The following is a 20,538-nucleotide window of genomic DNA, read 5'->3' on the forward strand; positions in this document are numbered from 1 at the left end:
TTGCCATGGGAACCTTCCCCGTCTGCTCAGTTATGGTCAGAACTGCGCAGACGGGGAAGGGTAAGGACGGGGCTCTGGGGGGGCTGTCTGGGGGCTCTCTCCCTCTCCCATCGGGGGGCTGCAAAGGCACAGCAGCCCTCCGATCGGAGAGGGAGGGAGCTCCCTCTTACTGTTAACCTTTTCCATACAGCGGTCCGTACGGACCGCTGTATGGAAAGGGTTAAACGGCTGACATCGCATCAACGATGTCAGCCGTTTATACCAGGGTGCCAGCAATGTGCTGGCACCCTGGTATACCCACTGTACACCAACGATTACGCAATAAGAGGTGGGCGGGGGATCGCGATCCTGCCTGCCGCACCGCCCGCCTCCCGCAACGCCCCCACCGCCTGCGACACCCCCCCTGCACCACCCGCCGCCATCAAATCATGGAGGGGTGCAGGGGGGGGGTGTACTATATTGATTTTAGGCACTCTAAAGTTTCTGATCCCCGCGGTCAGGGACCGCGGGGATCAGAAACTGCAAAAAGCGCAGCAAACCGCAGGTCTGAATTGACCTGCGGTTTGCTGCGATCGCCGACACGGGGGGGTCACATGACCCCCCCCTGGCGTTTTAACAGGATGCCGGCTGAATGATTTCAGCCGGCATCCTGTTCAAATTAACCCCTGCGGCGCCGGAATGCCGATTTTAAAGTCAGGACGTACCGGTACGTCCTTGGTCCTTAAGGACTCGGGAAATAGGTACGTCCTATGTCCTTAAGGGGTTAAAGTTATTACCACATAAAGTGACATGTCAGATTTGCAAAAAATGGCCTGGTCCTTAAGGTGAAAAATGGCTGGGAAAAAATCCGGGAAACGTGCGCTCTGGAGATGTGGCGCAGCACTCTAGGAGGGCACACCTCTTAGAGTGCTAAGGTACATCTCCAGAGCGCACGCTTTCCGGATTCCCTATCTCTAGCGGCACCAGTTTGATAAAGGCCAATTGTGGCCGAAACATCACATGATTTGTACAGCCGCTTCTTTAAATAAATATCAACAATCTTGAAACTAAAAAATATTGCTGGAGTATTTCTTCTATCGTGAATGGGGTGGGAACCCGACTCCTAGCATCAGCAAGCGGAGTGCCACAAAGTAATTGTGAAAAAAAAAAATATTACTTGAGATGTGATAAGTGGTCATTTTGGCTCCTTGCTTTGGAGAAACCACCACTTTCTAATAGACTGCTTTAGGCAATAAAATAGTAAAGGTTCCAACTTACCTGCATCATAAGCTCACAGTCATCTCTTCCAACAAAAATCATTTCTCTTGGGAGTCTATGTCGTGTGCCTCCGCTGCTCACTAAAAACCACGATGTCAAACTCATCTTTAAACTTCTGTTTTTAATCTTTCATATGTAGAAAGTCTGTAAATAAGATGACAAAAAAACATTTTTAACAAATGGAGAAGTGCCTAGTTTGTAAAAAAGTATACCAACACAAATAAGAGGTACCCTATGAATACATTTTTCATATGCAATGGGAGCTAGAGCAGAACATCTTCGTAGGTGTTGTGTCCACTGTGGAATGAATGGGTTACATACCAGCCTTAGGCTTATCTAGGCCCATCACTCGCAGATGGGTAAGCAGTTCATTTTAGGGAACTATTTTATACACAAGGATTTCTTATAGGCAATGTAAAAGATCAGTATTTGTAATCCAAGCAATTGGCAGAAGGGGATATATTAGCATAACATATGTGGTGTGAACAATTAAACATAGCTGCTTGCTTTTAGAACAGTGCCACATCTGTTCACAGGTTGTGGGTAATACTGCACCTCAGCCCCATTCACTTCAATGAAGCCAAGCTCTAATACCAGACACAACGATAGAAGGTTCCCAACTATGGAAACCCCCTTAAGTCAGCCATATTCCCAGGAAGAATATAAATACTAACTTTGGGGGAAATATCTTAGCCACCATATATGCAAGCAATTAGTTGTCAACCAAAAGGAGACAAGTCAAGGTGGGCATTCATGAAAATCGGTATAAAAGATGCACAATAGACCCCATATAGTTCTGCGGAGTGAAGCTTTGTGCCCAGGTTCCTCTTGGCAGATGCTTGGTCAGAAATCTAGGGAGGAATGCTAGACATGGGTCTTCTTTTGGGTCACAAGCGTAGTATATAGACTGTAAGAACCTCTAAGTCATGCTTTACTGCAAACATTGCTGTAACCTAGGGGTGGGCGATATAGACGTCCGATATGCAATATAAACTATATAAATTTGGCCAACGATAGAGATTTTGTTTATATCGCGGTAGAACATGGCATGCGCTGCTCTCAGCACGCGCCATGTTCTCCTGAGCCGGCACAGTGAAGAAGGAGGGAGTCCCTCCCTCCCCACTGTGTGCGGCTGCCTCTGACCACCAATGAGAACAGACTAGGAGGAAGAGGGGAGGGACTGTGGGGGTTAATTGCAGCGGATCACAGCGCGCAGTAATAGAGGCCAGGTATGGGATATGGCCGGCACATGCAGGCTACGTTTGTATTCAGGCATATTAACTATACTCATTGGTGGTGCAGTGGCCACAGCCCCTCCCTTCTACTCCCCCCTCTTCTAAGTATTATATTATTTGAAGCCCCCCCTCCACACAATTAAATCATTGGAGGCAGTAGCCCCAGAGTGGCAGCTTCTGATCGGAGCCCCAGCAGTGTAATCGTGGGGCTCTGGTCGGTTAGCATGGCAGCCAGGATGCTACTCAAGCCCTGGCTGCCATAGTCAGCTCCCTGCTGTTGTGTGTACTATGCACAGGGCAGCAGGGAGAGTGTGAAGTCCTATTCACCCTAATAGAGCTCTATCAGGGTGAATATGACAAGGGTTCTACCCCCTAAGGAGGTTAATAGTTATTAAATAAAAATAAAAAAATAAATAGAAAAGTTTAACCCCACCCCGAAATATAGAATATATCGCACATGCTTAAAATTATATCGCAATATAGATTTTAGGCCATATCGCCCACCTCTACTTCAACCCTTTTCTTTGTAACCATTGCGTTTACTGTACATTATTGAAATATACTAATTGGTTTAATTCAGGTATACTGTTGCAAAATATACAAATTCAGTGTTTTCATTTTGTTTTAGTAATATTTAATAATATTTCTTTAGAATAATCTTCTATTTTAAGATTTTGTTAGTTGGTGTTTGTTTCATCCTCATTACTAGTATTTAATAGGAACTTCCAAGAGTGAGTGTTACCACAGTATTTGTGGAACCACTGTCAAACAGATCTGACTTAAAGGGTTTCTGTCACCAGATTTAACCCTATTAAGCTAGCTGACATTAGCGATGTGCTAATGTCAGCTAAACCTAACTAGCCTATTACTACTTTTATCTATGCCCCAGTTACGCCAGAAATCTAACTTTTATAATATGCTAATTACCCTCTAGGAGCGGGGGATGGGCGTTGTACCTGCTCCTAGAGGCTCCGTTCTCCCACCTTTGTCGCCTCCCTCCAAGTCCTGATTGACAGCTTACGAAATCACGCGCCTGCGCCTTTCACTTCTGTCTTCGGCGCAGTGAGTGAAGGCCGCTCTCCTGTTGCCGGCTTCCTCACTGTGACGTAGTCGGCGCAGGCGCCGTGAGGAATCCGGCACCAGGAAAGCATCATTCACTCACTGCGCCTGCGCCGAAGACAGAAGTAAACGGCGCAGGTGCGGGATTTCGTCAACGCTGCTGCGAACCGTCACTTCAATCAAGAGGAGCGGGGCGGGATAAAGGGTGAGTAGACGGAGCCTCTGGGTGCTGATTTCACACCCACATAGCACCTAGAGACTCATTAGCATATTATATTAGTGTGTATTTTAGCAAAACGGCTGCAGGGAGAAATTTTAAAAACATACTGTTATGTAGTGCTGACATTACCACATCACTAATGTCAGTCAGCTACGTAACAGTAATTCTGGTGGTAGAAACCCTTTAAAAGCAAAGAAATTCAAAATTTAGAAAAAAGTTAATTTATCCACATTTTCCATAAATTTGGCATCTTTTTATTTTTTAAGGTAATGGTACTTTTACATAAGGTTACATTTTTCCGGTATTGAGTTCCATCATATTTGCACAATACCGAAAAATCATTCATTGTCAATGGGGACAAAACTGAACAGAATGGAATGCTCCAAAATGCATTTTGTTCCGTTTGGTTGCGTTCCCATACCAGAGAGCAAACTGCAACATGTTGTATGAAAAACGGATCTGGATCTCTGCCACAATAGAAAACGGATCCGTCCTCCATTGACTTTCAATGGAGTTCAAAACTGATCTGTCTTGGCTATGTAAAAGAAATGTTAAAGATAATAACGGATGCAGACGGTTGTATTATCAGTAATGGAAATGTTTTTGCTGGATCCTGCATAAAACATATGGACTCAAATTCACCACTTACCGTACATGAAGAAGAAGAAGAAAACAACATCTCAGAATGGCTTGGATAAGTAAAAGTATTCCAAAGTTATTACCAGATAAAGGAATCTGTCACCATTTTAATGGTGTTCTAACTAAGTGCAACATAAACTAGTGACAGATCCCCTTAGCAAAATGCTGACTCACTTTCTTTAATTGACCCAGGAGATTTGCCAAAAATTATTGTACTGAACAGCTCCATAAGCTCTGGCTGAAACTGAATATTCATGAGCTCCTGGCTCTTCCCGCCCACCTGCTGCTGATTCATATGGGAAAAAAAACTATCAATCAGAGGCAGGTGGCAGGGAGAGCCAGGAGCTTATGAATATGGGGTCTTACTGGCATGTGCTGGAGCTGTGAGGACTAAAATATAAGAGCAGCAGAAAACTGGTGACAGATTCCCATTAACCCCTTCCCGACATATGACTTAATAGTACGTCATAGTAGGAAGTGACTTCCCGCAATTTGATGTACTACTGCATCATGCTGATCGGGCGGGCACTAGAGCAGTGCGTGCCCGATTAGTGCAGGGGCCCGGAAGTCACTGATAGCTGGGCCCCTGTTGTATCTGCCGGCATCACTGTAAAAGCCGACGCTGACGAATTAACCCTTGCTATGCCGCGGTAAACACTGACTGCGGCATAGAAGGCGTTTGCTGTCAGTGAGGGTTCCCATCAGGTCCCTGCTCTGCGGTGCCGATCATCTGATGGGTGAGAAGGCAGCCCGATGACTTGCAGAGGCATCGGGACCTGCCTTCTACGGAAGCCTAGGAGATCCGGCCCTTGGCTGGGTCTCCTAGGCAACTGTTAGTTTATTACACAAAGTAATACACTAACAGGCAATGCATTACAGTAGAGATGTATTGTAATGCATTGCAGAGGGGATCAGACCCTCAATAGTTAAAGTCTTCTATCTTCATTCAGCATCACCTGCGCTGACGTCACCGCACTCAAGAAGAAGAAAGAACGCGATAACGGCTGCGCAATCAAGTGGATGAGGCGAGTAAAATTATTTTTTTCACCCTCAAGGGACATTTTACTAAGCATTCCGTATTAAAGATTGTTATTACCGTATTTATCGGCGTATAACACGCACAGGCGTATAACACGCACCTTCCTTTTAAGAGGGAAATTTCAGGAAAAAAAAATTAAATTTCAAATAAAGCCTCTGATCTGCCCCCTCTGGTAACGCAAACCCCCCCCCCCAGTATTAATCATTGGTGGCAGTTTGCAGTTCCGATCGGAGTCCCAGCAGTGTAATGCTGGGGCTCCGATCGGTTACCATGGCAGCCAGGAGTCACGCTACTGAAGTCCTGGCTGCCATGGTATGTTAGTGAGCAGAGAGCAGCGCCTTATACTCACGTGCGCTGTGGCCGCCGGTCGCTCCTTCTTCTGTCTGTGCGGCGGATTGCTAATGCTTACAGCATTAGCAATGCGCCGCACAGACCTATGAGAAGGAGCTACCGGCGGCCACAGCGCACGTGAGTATATTGCGCTGCTCTCTGCTCACTAACATACCATGGCAGCCAGGACTTCAGTAGCGTGACTCCTGGCTGCCATGGTAACCGATCGGAGCCCCAGCATTACACTGCTGGGGCTCCGATCGGAACTGCAAACTGCCACCAATGATGGGGGGGAGGAGGGGGACCCTGTGGGATATGGCCGGCACATTCATTGGTGGCGCAGTGGCCACAGTCCCTCCCCCCCTCCTCCTACTCTGTCCTCGTTGGTCTTCAGCGGCAGCCGCGCACAGTGGGGAGGGAGGGACTCCCTCCTCCTTCCTCCTCCCTCCGCTGTGCCGGCCGGCTCAGTCCTGCCTCTCAGCCCTAATCGGCGTATAACACGCATACATCATTTGCCCCCCATTTTCAGGGGGGGAAAAGTGCGTGTTATACGCCGATAAATACGGTATTTTCCATTATAACTATGTTATAATGGAAAATAATAAAGTTTATGGACCTCGTCCCTAGTAATTATCATCTCCTTAGCAACCATCCGTGAAAATCGCATTGCATCCGCACTGGCTTGCGGGTGCAATGCGATTTTTAAACAGCCCCGTTCACTTCTATGGGGCCTCCATGAAATATAGTGGGAATAAACCACGGCTCTCGTTATTTATAGTTGAATCAATTATGCTTTTTTATTCTTTATTTTTTATCCATCCAGGAATTAATTGCACAAACTGGCCAACGTTTCGGTCTCAAGACCTTGCTCACGGCCTGAGATAGAATTAGAGATATGGTACACATGGACCACTGAACAGCCATTTTTTTGGGTTACCTTGCCTCACAAAGAACGTAAGATAGACTGATCAAAAATCCTATGTACCCCAAAATAGAATCAATAAAACTGTTATCTTATGCCTTAGTTTCGAAAAAGGGGTCACTTTTTGGGAGTTTCTACTGTAGGGTGCAACAGGGGGGCTTCAAATGTGCCCTCTAAAAACCATATGGCACTCCTTTCCTTCTGCGTCCTGCCATATGCCCTTACAGCAGTTTACTACCACATGTGGGGTGTTTCTGTAAGCTGCAGAATCAGGGTAATATACATTGGGCCAGATTTATCCTTACTCTGACAGCTCCCTCCACTTCCACATATGGCTAAAGTCAGTTTTAGCTAAGGGCTCTTTCACACTTGCATTGTTCTTTTCCGGCATAAAGTTCCGTGGTCAGGGCTCTATGCCGGAAAAAATCCTGATCAGGATTATCCCAATGCATTCTGAATGGAGAGAAATCCGTTCAGGATGTCTTCAGTTCAGGACCGGAACGTTTATTGGCCAGAGAAAATACCGCAGCATGCTGCGCTTTTTGCTCCGGCCAAAAATCCTGAACACTTGCCGCAAGGCCGGATCCAGGATTAATGCCCATTGAAAGGCATTAATCCGGATCCGGCCTTAAGCTAAACGCATTATCGGATCGCATTATCCGGCGCATTATCGGATCCGACGTTTAGCTTTTTCTGAATGGTTACCATGGCTGCCAGGACGCTAAAGTCCTGGCAGCCATGGTAAAGTGTAGTGGGGAGCGGGGAAGCAGTATACTTACCGTCCGTGCGGCTCCCGGGGCACTTCAGAGTGACGTCAGGGCGCCCCAGGCATCATCCATGCGCATGGGGCGCTCTGACGTCACTCTGAAGCGCCCCGGGAGCTGCACGGACTGTAAGTATACCGCTCCCCCGCTCCCCACTACTGCCATGGCAACCAGGACTTTAATAGCGTCCTGGCTGCCATAGTAACACTGAACGCATTTTGAAGACGGATCAGTCTTCAAATGCTTTCAGTTCACTTGCGGTGTTACGGATCCGGCGGTCACTTCCGGCAAATGGAGTACACGCCAGATCCGGACAACGCAAGTGTGAAAGAGGCCTAAGTCAGATATATGATCGTCCCTTTAAGACTGTAATAAATGTGGTTTGATGGTAGCAGTTTATCCGTCAGTAAGCAGCTTTACAAAAGTCACACGTCTTTACGAAAAAGTTGCATGTTCTATTAAAAAGTCGCATAAGATAAGCATGGTCCTCACTGGAGTGAAATTGCGCCTTTTTTTCGTGACTTTTTAAATTGTCGCAATAGTAAATCTGTCTAGAGATTCATTTACATAAGAAAACACGCCCACTTTCAGAAAACTGGCGAACATAGTGCAGAGCCAATAAGTCGCACATTTTTGAGCAGTTTAAGCGATTGTGCAAAAATTTGCAAATTTTTCACTCCATTATTCTGACTTGAGCTAATGATAAATCTGGCCCATTGAGTTCTGTTTGGCTGTTAACCCTTGATGTGTTACAGATTATTTTTTTTATTAAAATGGAAAATCAGCCCAAAAAAAGAGAAATTTCATCTCCATTTTCCTTTAACCCTTTCGCTACTAGCGCCTTACATGTACGGCGCTGGTAGCGCTGTGCAAGCATGACGCCCGCTCGCGCGTGCAGCAGGCATCATGGCCGGCAAGTCTCTACTGTTTAAAACAGCAGAGACCTGCGGCTAATCACCGCAACCGTCAATAATGCCGATCATGGTATTTAAATGCTTTAGATGCCGTGATCAAGTGAGATCACGGCACCTGAAAAAACCCGGAAGCGTGAGTACTCAAGCCCTGTACGGGCAATTGGGACTTCAGTACATGCGCTGAATGCTCCGAATCTCTATGAAGAAATTCAGAGCAATAATAGTGCAATTCTTATTTTGGCCACCAGATGGCAGGCCAACATAAGAAATGATCAAAATGCAAAGAAATTTTCATTTTTTAAATCGCTAAAAGATCAAAATGAAAAATTCAAAAACATCATTTAAAAGATAATTTATGAGCCTTAAATGATGCAAAAAAATTTTTTTTTACAGAAGTTTAAAGAATATCTAAAAAATTAAAAATAAATGTAAAAGTTTACATCACCCCCCTTTCCGTATAATTAACAAATAAAGGTACCTAAATAACAATAAATATAAACATCCTGGGTATCACCGCGACCGGAAACACCCATAATACTAAAATAAAACAAAAAAATCCAATACGGCAAATCGCGTAACAGAAAAAAGGGTCAAAATGGCCGATTTGCCATTTTTTCATTGCTTCTCTTACCCCAAAAAAATGAAATAAAATGTGATCCAAAAATCATGCACACTCCAAAATGGTATCAATAAAAACTATGAATTGTCCCACAAAAAATATGGTGACGTAAAAAAATAATGTTAAAAAAATTCTTAAAAGTTAAAATTTATTTTTACACTATTTACATATTAAACAAAACGATATATATGGGGTGTCGTTGTAATCGTACTGTCCCAGAGAATGAAGGGCATGGGTCAGTTTTGCCGTAAACAAAACACTGTGGGAACAAAACCCGTAAATCGGTGGTGGGACTGCGTCTTTTTTACCAATTCCACCCCATTTGGAATTTTTTTTCCTGTTTCCCACTACATTTTAATGGTAGTATTAGAAAGTACAACTTGTCCCGCAAAAAATAAGCCCTCATAAAGCTATGTGACTGGAAATATAAATAAGTTATGGCTCACGGAAAATGGGGAAGAAAAATAAAAAACGAAAAAACGGAAGAAAAAGAAAATCCACTATCCTAAGGGTTAAATGGGTTGTCTAAGTTATTTATTTTTTGTTCTTTCTGTTTCTAACTCAGGCTACTATCACACCTGCGTTAGGTGCGGATCCGTCTGGGGTCTGCACAGACGGATCCGCTCCTATAATGCAGACGATGGGATCCGTTCAGAACGGATCCGTCTGCATTCTATTTAAGAAAAAAGTCTGTCTGATTGTTAGTCAGACGGATCCGTCCTGACTTTACACTGAAAGTCAATGGGGGGCGGATCCGTTTGCAATTGCACCATATTGTGTCAACGTCAGGACGGATCCGTTTGGCTCCGCACGGCCAGGCGGACACCAAAAGCAAGCAACGTTTGGGTGTCCGCCTCCTGAGAGCCAGACTGATGCATTCTGAGCAGATCCGCATCCACTCAGAATGCATTGGGGCCGTACGGATGCGTTCAGGGCCGCTTGTGAGAGCCTTCAAACGGAACTCACAAGCGGAGCCCCAAACGCAAGTGTGAAAGTAGCCTAAGCAAATGTAACAACTTTCCAATTAACTCACTTTATCTCCAGTGGCTGGTTCCTCAGATTTCACTGAGGGTCACATGACCTGCGATGTCAGCTTCTCTCCCTGCTCTGATAATGTCCAATGCACAAGCCTGAGGGATCTGTACACCAGACATCACTGTGCTGGCCACGCCCCCCGGCACTGAGGCTGCTGCTTATTGCTCTCTCCCAGGATTCTTAACCCCTTCAGCTGCACAGACTCTTTCACACGACCGTATGGCTTTTTCAGTGTTTTGCGGTCCGTTTTTCACAGATCCGTTGTTCCATTTTTTTTGTTTCCGTTGTATTTCCGTTTCTGTTCCGTTTTTCCGTATGGCATATACAGTATACAGTAATTACATAGAAAAAAATTGGGCTGGGCATAACATTTTTAATAGATGGTTCCGTATGTGTTCAGTTTTTTTTTGTGGACCCATTGACTTTAATGGAGGCACGGAACGTGATTTGCGGGTAATAATAGGACATGTTCTATCTTTCAACAGAAAGGAAAAACAGAAATACGGAAACTGAATACATACAGAGTACATTTGTTTTTTTCTTTTGCTGAACCATTGAAATGAATGGTTCCATATACGGAACACAAAAAAACGGCACAGAAACAGGGGGAAAAAAACGGTTGTGTGAAAGAGGCCTTAGCAGTGTCATTATACAGCTGGGACTTGTAGTCCTACACATACAACATGCTGCTGATTCTCCCAGCACTCAGGGCAGCTCTTGTATCCACTCCCTTAGCAGCGTCATTATACAGCTGGGACTTGTAGTTCTACAGATACAACATGCTGCAGAGTCTTCTAGCAGGCAGACATGTCACTCAGGGCAGCTCTTGTATCCACTCCATCAGCAGAGCAGGGGGAGGGGCAGAGATGGTTTTCTATTGCAAGTAAACAAAGGGCCAGAAAAGAACCAGGGAAATGAGGAAATAGATATTTTTGCCTGAAACTTGCTTAGCTTAGTTATATATTGCTGACCAATCAGATTTACAGTGCTATATATATTTTTTTTTTTCCATAACTCAGACAACCCCTTTAACCCCTTCAGCTGCACAGACTCAGGGCTGAAGTGTTTACTGTGTAGCTGCAGGCAGTGAGGAAACAAACGCTGGGCACAGGAGCTGAAAGAGAAGTTCTGCAGAGCATTGCACAAGAACAGGTAGGAGGAAGATCCTGTGTGCATTAGCAGTGTAATTGTACAGCTGGGACTTGTAGTCCGACACATACAACATGCCAGCCCCCGATTCGCAGTAGTTATTAACCCCTTCCAGCAGCCAGCCCCCCCATTCGCAGTAGTTATTAACCCCTTCCAGCAGCCAGCCCCCCCATTCGCAGTAGTTATTAACCCTTTCCAGCAGCCAGCCCCCCCATTCGCAGTAGTTATTAACCCCTTCCAGCAGCCAGCCCCCCCATTTGCAGTAGTTATTAACCCCTTCCAGCAGCCAGCCCCCCATTTGCAGTAGTTATTAACCCCTTCCAGCAGCCAGCCCCCCATTTGCAGTAGTTATTAACCCCTTCCAGCAGCCAGCCCCCCATTCGCAGTAGTTATTAACCCCTTCCAGCAGCCAGCCCCCCCTTCACAGTAGTTGTCCCCCCCCTTTCATCAGCAGTCCCCCCTTCACAGTAGTTATTCCCCCCCCTTTCATCAGCAGTCCCCCCTTCACAGTAGTTATTCCCCCCCCTTTCATCAGCAGTCCCCCCTTCACAGTAGTTATTCACCTCCCTTTCATCAGCAGTCCCCCCTTCACAGTAGTTATTCCCCTCCCTTTCATCAGCAGTCCCCGCTTCGCAGTAGTTATTCCCCCCTTTCATCAGCCGTCCCCCCTTCACAGTAGTTATTCCCCCCATTCAGCAGCAGTCCCCCTTCACAGTAGTTATTCCCCCCCATTCAGCAGAAGTCCCCCTTCACAGTAGTTATTCCCCCCATTCAGCAGCAGTCCCCCCCTTCACAGTAGATATTCCCCCCTTTCAGCACAGTCGCCCCCTTCACAGATAACCAGACAGTAGGAGTACCTCGGATGGACCTACGCATTCCACGCACTAGCGCTCCTCAGAGTCTGTTGCGCCTGCACAAACCAGAATTGACTGGCGCACGCGATGCCGGCAGCACTGGACATGTGAGTGTGACGTCATGTAATCCGGATGGGACAGGGAGACCTGCTAATTGATACTTAAAGAGCCCGTACCCGCCAATAACTGCAAAAAAGGAGGACTTCTGGCCGTCCGCCCTGGCCTTGCGCCAGACGGAGGACCAGGAGTCTAAAAATTGCCACGGCCCAGAAAACAATCTTCCAGGGCCCGATCCTCTTTTGCGGACCCATTGAAATGAATGGTTCCGTATACGGAATCAAAATACGGCCTATATACGGAACACAAAAAACTATCATGTGCATTCGCAGTAGTTATTAACCCCTTCCAGCAGCCAGCCCCCTATTCGCAGTAGTTATTAACCCCTTCCAGCAGCCAGCCCCCCATTAGCATTTTATTACACTCCAGAAATACATCCAGGCCCCTCTTGAATTCCTTTATTGTACTCACCATCACCACCTCCTCAGGCAGAGAGTTCCATAGTCTCACTGCTCTTACCGTAAAGAATCCTCTTCTATGTTTGTGTACAAACCTTCTTTCCTCCAGACGCAGAGGATGTCCCCTCGTCACAGTCACCGTCCTGGGAATGAATAGATGATGGGATAGATCTCTGTACTGACCCCTGATATATTTATACATAGTAATTAGATCTCCCCTCAGTCGTCTTTTTTCTAAAGTGAATAACCCTAATTTTGATAATCTTTTAATGGTGAATTTTACTTTTACAGTCCGCATCTCATGAAGGCGACCTTGACGTGGTGAGTGGCTTATTAATGCCTAATTCAACATCCAGCATAAAGGCAGGGCAGAGTGCGATTGCATTTTGTGTTTTTGGGTTTGTATCTGTATTTCGCCATAGCAATCTGCACCTGCTAGGGGTTATGCGGGCTGAACCCCCCCATATTTTTTCTTTGTAGTATATATTGGAGGCGTGGCGATCTCCAAGCAGTCAAGCACACCTGACCAGCTAGTATGCCCTGGAGGCTGGTTTAAAGTCAATATAAAACTGAGTCTGCTTATATAGCACCTACCAGTAGCCATTTGGCTCCAGGAGAAGTATATAGTGGGCTCAGCATGCATGTTGGTACTTGCATCCCTGGATCCGATGAAAGCTGTAATGGCACCGGACGGGGTTAAAAGCAGAGTGTGCTTGGCGTGCATGCTGTACCTGCGCTCCCTGGACTTTGTGTGGCTGTCGTGGCCCATAAGAGGTAGGAACTAGTGTTAGGGACCACTCATGAAGGCGACCTTGACGTGGTGAGTGGCTTATTACGCTTTGGCCAAAATGTACACCAATGCCTCAATCAACATCCAGCATAAAGGCAGGGCAGAGTGCTGGTTGCAGAGTGCCATTGCATTTGTGTTTTTACAGTCTGCATTTCATCTGAATTCATTGGAGAAAAAAAATAATGTAATAGCTTTGCTTTCTTCTTCTTTGGCTGCTTTTATTAGTTTTTTACATATTCAATTTTTTTCCTTATAGTTTTTCAGTGCTCCCTCGGCACCCTCCTGTTTTAGTGATATAAACAGGGTGGATAAAAATCAATGATTAAAAAATAAAAAATAAATAATAAATCAGATTTTTTTTTATTTAAATCGGAATTTTTTGATTTAAATCAGATTTTTTTATATAAAATGCTTTTTGAGGAAAATATATTACCATCCAAAGGTTATTTCATTATGAAATAAAGATTACTTTTTTAATTATGTAGAATAAGGCTGTATATGTTTAATTTTTTGTTAAAGGAAACCTGTCACCATGATTTTGTGCATAGAGCTGGGGACACGGGCTGCTAGATGGCCACTAGCACATCCGCAATACCCAGGTTCCATAGCTCTCTGCGCTTTTATTGTGTTAAAAAAACTTTTGATTGATATGCAAATGACCTGATATGAGTCCTGTAGCCGGAGATGAGTCAAGCGGAAAGGAGCCCAGCACCGCCCCGCGTCCGCCGAATCTCCTCCTTGCTGACTGACGTCACAGAGCTGGAGCGCCGAAATCTCGCAATGCGCGAGCTAGCGCATGCGTAGTTCGTTCCCTGTGCTAATGCCAGTACAGGGAATGAACATGATGCCGACACTGCGCATGCGCTAGCTCGCGCATCGCGAGATTTCGGTGCTCCAGCTCTGTGATGTCAGCCAGCAAGGAGGAGGTTCGGAGGACGCGGGGCGGTGCTGGGCTCCTTTCCGCTTGACTCATCTCCGGCTACAGGACACATATCAGGTAATTTGCATATCAATCAAAACGTTTTTTTAACACAATAAAAGCGCAGAGAGCTATGGGACCTGGGTATTGCGGATGTGCTAGCGGCCATCTAGCAGCCCATGTCCCCAGCTCTATGCGCAAAATCATGGTGACAGGTTTCCTTTAAATTCCATTAAGCCATTCACAATGTCATGCTTTTCCAGAGGTTTTTTGTAAGATTACTGGGTAGTTTCTCTGCCTACAAGATATTATCACAGATGCTTGGTTTAATTTTGGAGTTCTCAAAGCTGAATTTATAACATGAAGAGTTGAGAAAAAGATCTAAATCCTAACTTCTACAAACCTATAAATACAGAATCAACCCCTTCAGTGCTAAGTTTAAAGTTCAGTGAATAGAATATAAACAATATTTTTCTGATTGTTTGGAGTGGAATAGATCTGCACAAGAAGAAAGTGAAACTAAGTGTAAGGAGGAAAAGGCAAGCAGACAAGGAGTACTACAAAATTAAAGTGAAACTTTCTGAGCACAGTACTGCACAGCCACAGACAGACAAGTCTTTGGATCATCTGTAAAGAATAAATCAAGGCAACTGGACGTACTGTAGATTTCTTGAAAATGTTTCACTCGTTCTTCCAACGAGCTTTCTCAATTCTGAGTGATTGTACAAAGATTCTGGGAATAAATATGTAACTGAATCCACATCTGGTAATTAGCCTAATGACCTGAGGTTTATGACATTCTTTCCTTGGAGGAAAAAAACTATAATGGCAGCAGGCCGTAAAAGAGACCCAGTTTGGCATGTTTTTATTGTCAATAAATGTATGGGATGTTATTTATGGTTATAACCTTCATTTAAATATGTTTTATGCTGTGAATAGTGATACAAGCAGGCAACAATGTAATCCATCCCACGTATTGGGAGAAGCCCTAAAAAGTGGGATTGTGGGAAAAGCAAAAACCCATATATAAGGAGTGAGAATCCACTCACTCAGTTGGCCACTGAGGAAGGGGTGTATGACCCTGAAACGCGTCTGGCAGAGACAGAGTGAGCGTGGATTCCTGAAAAGAACAAGAAAGCTCTTCACTTTAAAGACATTGACATACGAGATTCTTCTCCGGCATTAAACCGGAGCACAAGTCGCATACCAGTGACGTCAGCTTAACATCAGTTCAGTGACGTCAGCTTAGCGTCCAGCCGGCACCCCAGACTACCAGGTCACGTGGGACGCCACGTCTTGGCAGAGTACACTACGCGGGACGCTGTGAGTGTACGGCCGCCTGGAAAATCAACGCTGTGGAGATCCAGCCAGGAAGGGTAAGCCGGAACATCGCAAGCGACAAGAGACTGTAAGTACTGGAGCATAGTCTCCAACTTGCCACATACCTCTGTATGTCCAGAACATCGGACAAAGGGACATTAATATTATCATCGCTCCATTAGGATTGGGCCACAGGGCTGGCACTGACTGTATCACTATAGCTTCAACGTCATTGGCTTTAGTGTTAATCCTACACCTCTGTGGAAAGAACTCTCATTGGGATATTTATCTTGCTATTATATTGTTGGCATTTCCCTAGTTTGGTGTTAGAACCAGTGACGTCTTGCATATTTTGTTTTATGTATGTTTTAATGATTTTAAGGGTATGTTCTTAAAATATTAATAAATATCTGTACTTTATCCAGTGATCCCTTTTGAGAGTGCCCCCTCATTTCTCTATTTTCCCAATATTTTAATGAAGTTCCTTTACCTATTCGGTAAGGCAGGCATGCGTGCAAAATGCAAACCCTGCAACAAAGAAATGCAAGGCCTGGTGGCCCGAATGAGGCAACATCATGAGATGTGCTGTGATGAAGATGACCAAAGAAACATTTTTCTCCTTCCTAAGTACAAATCGTCCAAATATGAATCTTTATGTAAAAAACTATGATTTAAATCAAGCCTTATTGACTAGTGATTTAAATCAAATCCACCCTGGATATAAATGCTTTCTTTTTGTCATTTATTGCTTTTTTTTTACAGTTCTATTTATCCACATTGTTTTTTTTCTTGTTCCTTAACCTTTTATTCCCATAAGGTATATACCTCTCTCAATTAGATTTTAGGATGCTTTTAAAAATATCCTATGTTGTGGCTGTATTTTTATTTTTGAGGACTTCGTCCCAGTTAGTTAGGCCTATGGCCTCTCTTAGTTGGCTAAATTTAGCTTTTTTGAAGTTTGGTATTTTTGTTCCTCCCTGTAGAAACGCTCTTTTGAAGGATAATTGGAAGGTTATTACTTTGTGGTCACTATTTCCCAGGTGTCCCCCAACCTGCACGTCTGTTGTTCTGTCCGGCCTATTGGTTAATACTAAGTCCAGTATGGCCGTCCCTCTAGTCGGGTCCTGAACCAGTTGGGAGAGGTAATTGTCTTTGGTTATTGCCAACAACCTCGTTCCTTTATGAGATATACAAGTTTCAGTTTCCCAGTCTATATCTGGGTAGTTGAAGTCCCCCATAATAACCACCTCATTATGATTTGCCGCCTCGTCTATCTCGTTTAGTAGTAGATTTTCTGTGGACTCTGGTATATTAGGTGGTTTATAGTAAACTCCTATTAGTAATTTATTGTTGTTTTTGCCTCCATGTATTTCTACCCACAAATAAATAAATAAAAAAAAACACACATACTTACCTCCATGGCACTTTCAGCGATGAGATGCAGGCCTCTTCCGGCCTGTGTCCTGCGCTGTGTGCTACCTGGCTCAGGCGGCGAGATGATAATGACGTCATCTCACCCCCTGCGCCGGCCTCTGATAGAGTACAGGCACAAGGCCTGAAGCCTATTAGAAGGAACGGGGCAGGGAGAAAACGCTCCCGTGCCCTGCTGCAACCTTCAGATTATGGAGCTTCTGAACTTTATGGCGGTCATTTTGGCGCATAACAGGTAGCATTTAGTGTTAGGACCCATTTTACAAAGATCACCTTGACGTCCGGCAGACGGGCTCAGATGGTTTTGTACAAAATGCATTTACCAAGCATCTCGCTTTATAAATAAGCGTAGCATTAGCACTATAATTTTTGTGACTAAGCCATTATTGTACTTTATCTGATTTGCAGGGTGCTCGTGCATTCCTCGTTTTTTTATGCTGTCCTGAGGACGGCGATACAGCTGAATATAGAGAGATGAGCGTTTCAACAACTAAAGCGCTCATCTCCCGCTGCCCTGCCACCGCCCCCACTTAGATCCATGGTGATGAATCACGTGATGGACCATGTGATGAGCGCAGTGACGTCACCACTGGTCCTTTTCCTCAAAGAAGAAGACAGAAGAGAAGCCGGGCTGGGCAAACAAGTGCATTAAGGTGAGTTAAAATATATTTTTTTTAACCCCTCCATCCCTATTTTACTATGCATTCTGTATTAAGAATGCTATCATTTTCCCTTATAAGCCATGTTATAAGGGAAAATAATAATGATCAGGTCCCCATCCCGATCACCTCCTAGCACCCATGCGCGAAAATCACACCGCATCCTCACTTGCTTGCAGATGCTTGCTATTTTCACGTAGCCCCATTCACTTCCATGGGGAACGGTTTGCGTAAAAATTGCACAAATTTTACTAAGTCCTATTATACTATGCATTCTGTATTAAGAATGCTATTATTTTCCCTTATAAACTATGTTATAAGGGAAAATAATAACATCTACACATCTAACCCAAACGTCTGTGAAGAAGTTCGGGTTTGGCTACCAAGCATGCCGATTTTTCTCACGTGCGTGCAAAACGCATTAAAATGTTTTGCACTCGCGCGGGGAAAAAACGCGCATTTTCCCATGACGCACCCACATCTTATTTGGCCCAAATCCATGACGCCCGTGTGAAAGAGGCCTAATTCTTGTGGAACACCTAAAGGCCTCTTTCACACGGGCGTCGCGGGTGAGGGGCAGATGCGTTCAGGGTGCATTGTGGGAAACCTGCGCGAGTAGGCACCCAACTAGTCAGTTTTGTCTGCGATTGTGTTCCGTTTTCTCCACGCAAGTGCAATGCGTTTTGCACGCGCGTGATAAAAAACTGTGGTAACCAGACCTGAACCCATACTTTTTCACTTAAGTTCTTGTTTGGGTTAGGTGTTCTGTTGGTTGTATTATTTTCCCTTCTAAAATGGTTATAAGGGAAAATAATAGCATAGAAGGATCTTCTTGAGGGGTGTAGTTTCTAAAATGAGGCCATTTATTGGTGGTTTAGATTATGTAAGCCCCACAAAGAGACTTCAGACTAGGGATTGACCGATTATCGAGAGTACTGATATTATCGGCCAATCTTCTAGAATTTGCACATTTTCTGTATCTAACCTTTCCGTTATGCCGATAATGTGTATAAAGCGAATACTATTGAGAGCTTATGGAAGCGCGCACTAGTATGCATCGGGTGCCGGGAGCGGGGAAGAAGCGCAGCAAGCCCTTCTGATACTCGCCCTTCCTGGTCTTCTTTGATGGGCCCGCTCTGCACTGTCCTGACCCCGTACAGCTTCGGGATGTAGTGACCGCACTATAACCTGACTCTGCGCGCTGTCAGGTGACAGTGCAGCGCGGGCTGGAGAAGAGCGCGACACCGGACCCGGAGATGAAGAGGAGCCGCGGTGCAGGAGAGGTGAGGACTTTTTTTTTATTTTAGGTCTGATAGGGGTTAATTAAAGTCTTATCTGAGGTCTGATAGGGGTTAATAAAGTCAGTGAGGAGGGGGGGAATGGTGTGGAAATTGGCATTTGGCACTAGTATATTATAAATTGACTACCAACTAAGGGCTTTATTAATTTATAATTGACATTTATAATATACTAGTGCCAAATGCAAATTTCCACCACCTCAGTGACTACCAACTTATATATATTATGAGATATAAAATATCGGTGTAAATTATCGGCCTGAAGGTTCACCGATTATCGGCTCTAAAAAAAAATCTATATCGGTCGATCCCTACTTCAGACCTGAACTGGTCCTTAAAAACTGGGTTTTGTATTGCTCCCCAGATAAAACAAGAGATGAGCGAATTTCATTTACTGGTGAAAGGTGAATTGCGTTATGGATTTCGTTACCATGGACCATAGCGCAATTCTATGACGGAATGCCTTTAGAGGAATTTCATCATAATAGAAGTCTACGGACTGCATAACGGATCCGTCCCCTTTGCGTTACGCTGTCCTGTGATCTTCGGTGCTGCCCCCCATTGGAAGCAGACACCACGCAGCCACTGGTGGAACTTTTCCGTGACAACCGTTTAGGTTTCAAGATGCACCATATTTTACAATGGGGAGATTTATCTTAAAATCCCGAGTCCAGCGAGGATGTGCTCGGCTTATGACCAGGCGCGCGCCTCTCACGAATAAAGCGGACCCTCTACCCCAGCCCCTGGATGGAGTCCTTTTTGTCTGTTTCCAGGCATAAACATTACTACATGTGTCATGTGGACGTCCGGACCCCTGTGACACCCACCACCCAGGGGAGAAGGTGACGTAATAAAGCCCGAGCAACTAAATATTGGCACACGGGCAGCTATAAAAAGTCACTAAACAGCAACTTGCTACTTTTTTCACTCCAAAAACTGATGTCCAAATGTTTCTTGCCATTTGGGCTAATGGCAGAGCGGCCTGGCATCAGGAGCTTCTGACAGATCTGCCTGAAGGACGGGGGCAACCAGACAGGAAACAGCCCATGTGGGAGCGGGGCACTGACGGCCTGACCAGTCACAGGACTCCTGCAATACCCTCTCACCCTGTACACCCAGCCCTGGCAGCAGACACCGTCACCCATCGCTGCCCGGGACACAACGGGGACCGATTCCAGGGCACAGCAAAACAAAGGCCGCCAGCGTGCAGGCGCCACTCACCGCTAGCGGGTCGCCACGCGTCTCTCCCGGGCTCCACAATGTAGGTGCGTTAGTAAGAAATCCGGGCTTCCCATAAATGATCGCCCTAGTAATAGCCAGATGGAGGCTGTCGGCGACAATCGAGGACTAACGGCACCGAAAGAAGGGCGGGGCCGGGGAGGATGGAGAGACGAGACCGCTGACGGAGCATGCGCGGTAATCCGCTACATTCACTGCAACGTTTTCCCAGGAGGAGGGTGTGCTCATGGTCCTGTGGATGTCACCTCCATTATGTGCGGCGCATCACTGCTCGGAACTGGCTGTATCTTGGGGGGAGGGGCGTGGTTTAACATTGGGGGGTGTTTTTTAC

General features: G+C 45.3%; 1 protein-coding gene across 2 annotated transcripts in view; it reads right to left on the reverse strand.

Annotated features, from left to right (window-relative positions):
* CEP170 (centrosomal protein 170) overlaps positions 1-20,355 on the reverse strand; it is a 194,936-nt gene extending 174,581 nt beyond the window's left edge. For both annotated transcript variants that reach the window (XM_044290668.1, XM_044290667.1), the window contains exons 1-2: positions 20,190-20,355; positions 1,258-1,401 (exon numbers count right to left, since the gene is read on the reverse strand). In XM_044290668.1, the coding sequence (XP_044146603.1) occupies positions 1,258-1,362 (105 nt within the window). In that variant the 5' untranslated portion in view covers positions 1,363-1,401; positions 20,190-20,355. The remainder of the gene's footprint in view (positions 1-1,257; positions 1,402-20,189) is intronic.
* Positions 20,356-20,538: the final 183 nt, after the last annotated feature.

Source organism: Bufo gargarizans, chromosome 4 (genome assembly GCF_014858855.1).
Source record: "Bufo gargarizans isolate SCDJY-AF-19 chromosome 4, ASM1485885v1, whole genome shotgun sequence".
In the NCBI taxonomy this organism is placed as follows: Eukaryota; Metazoa; Chordata; class Amphibia; order Anura; family Bufonidae; genus Bufo; species Bufo gargarizans.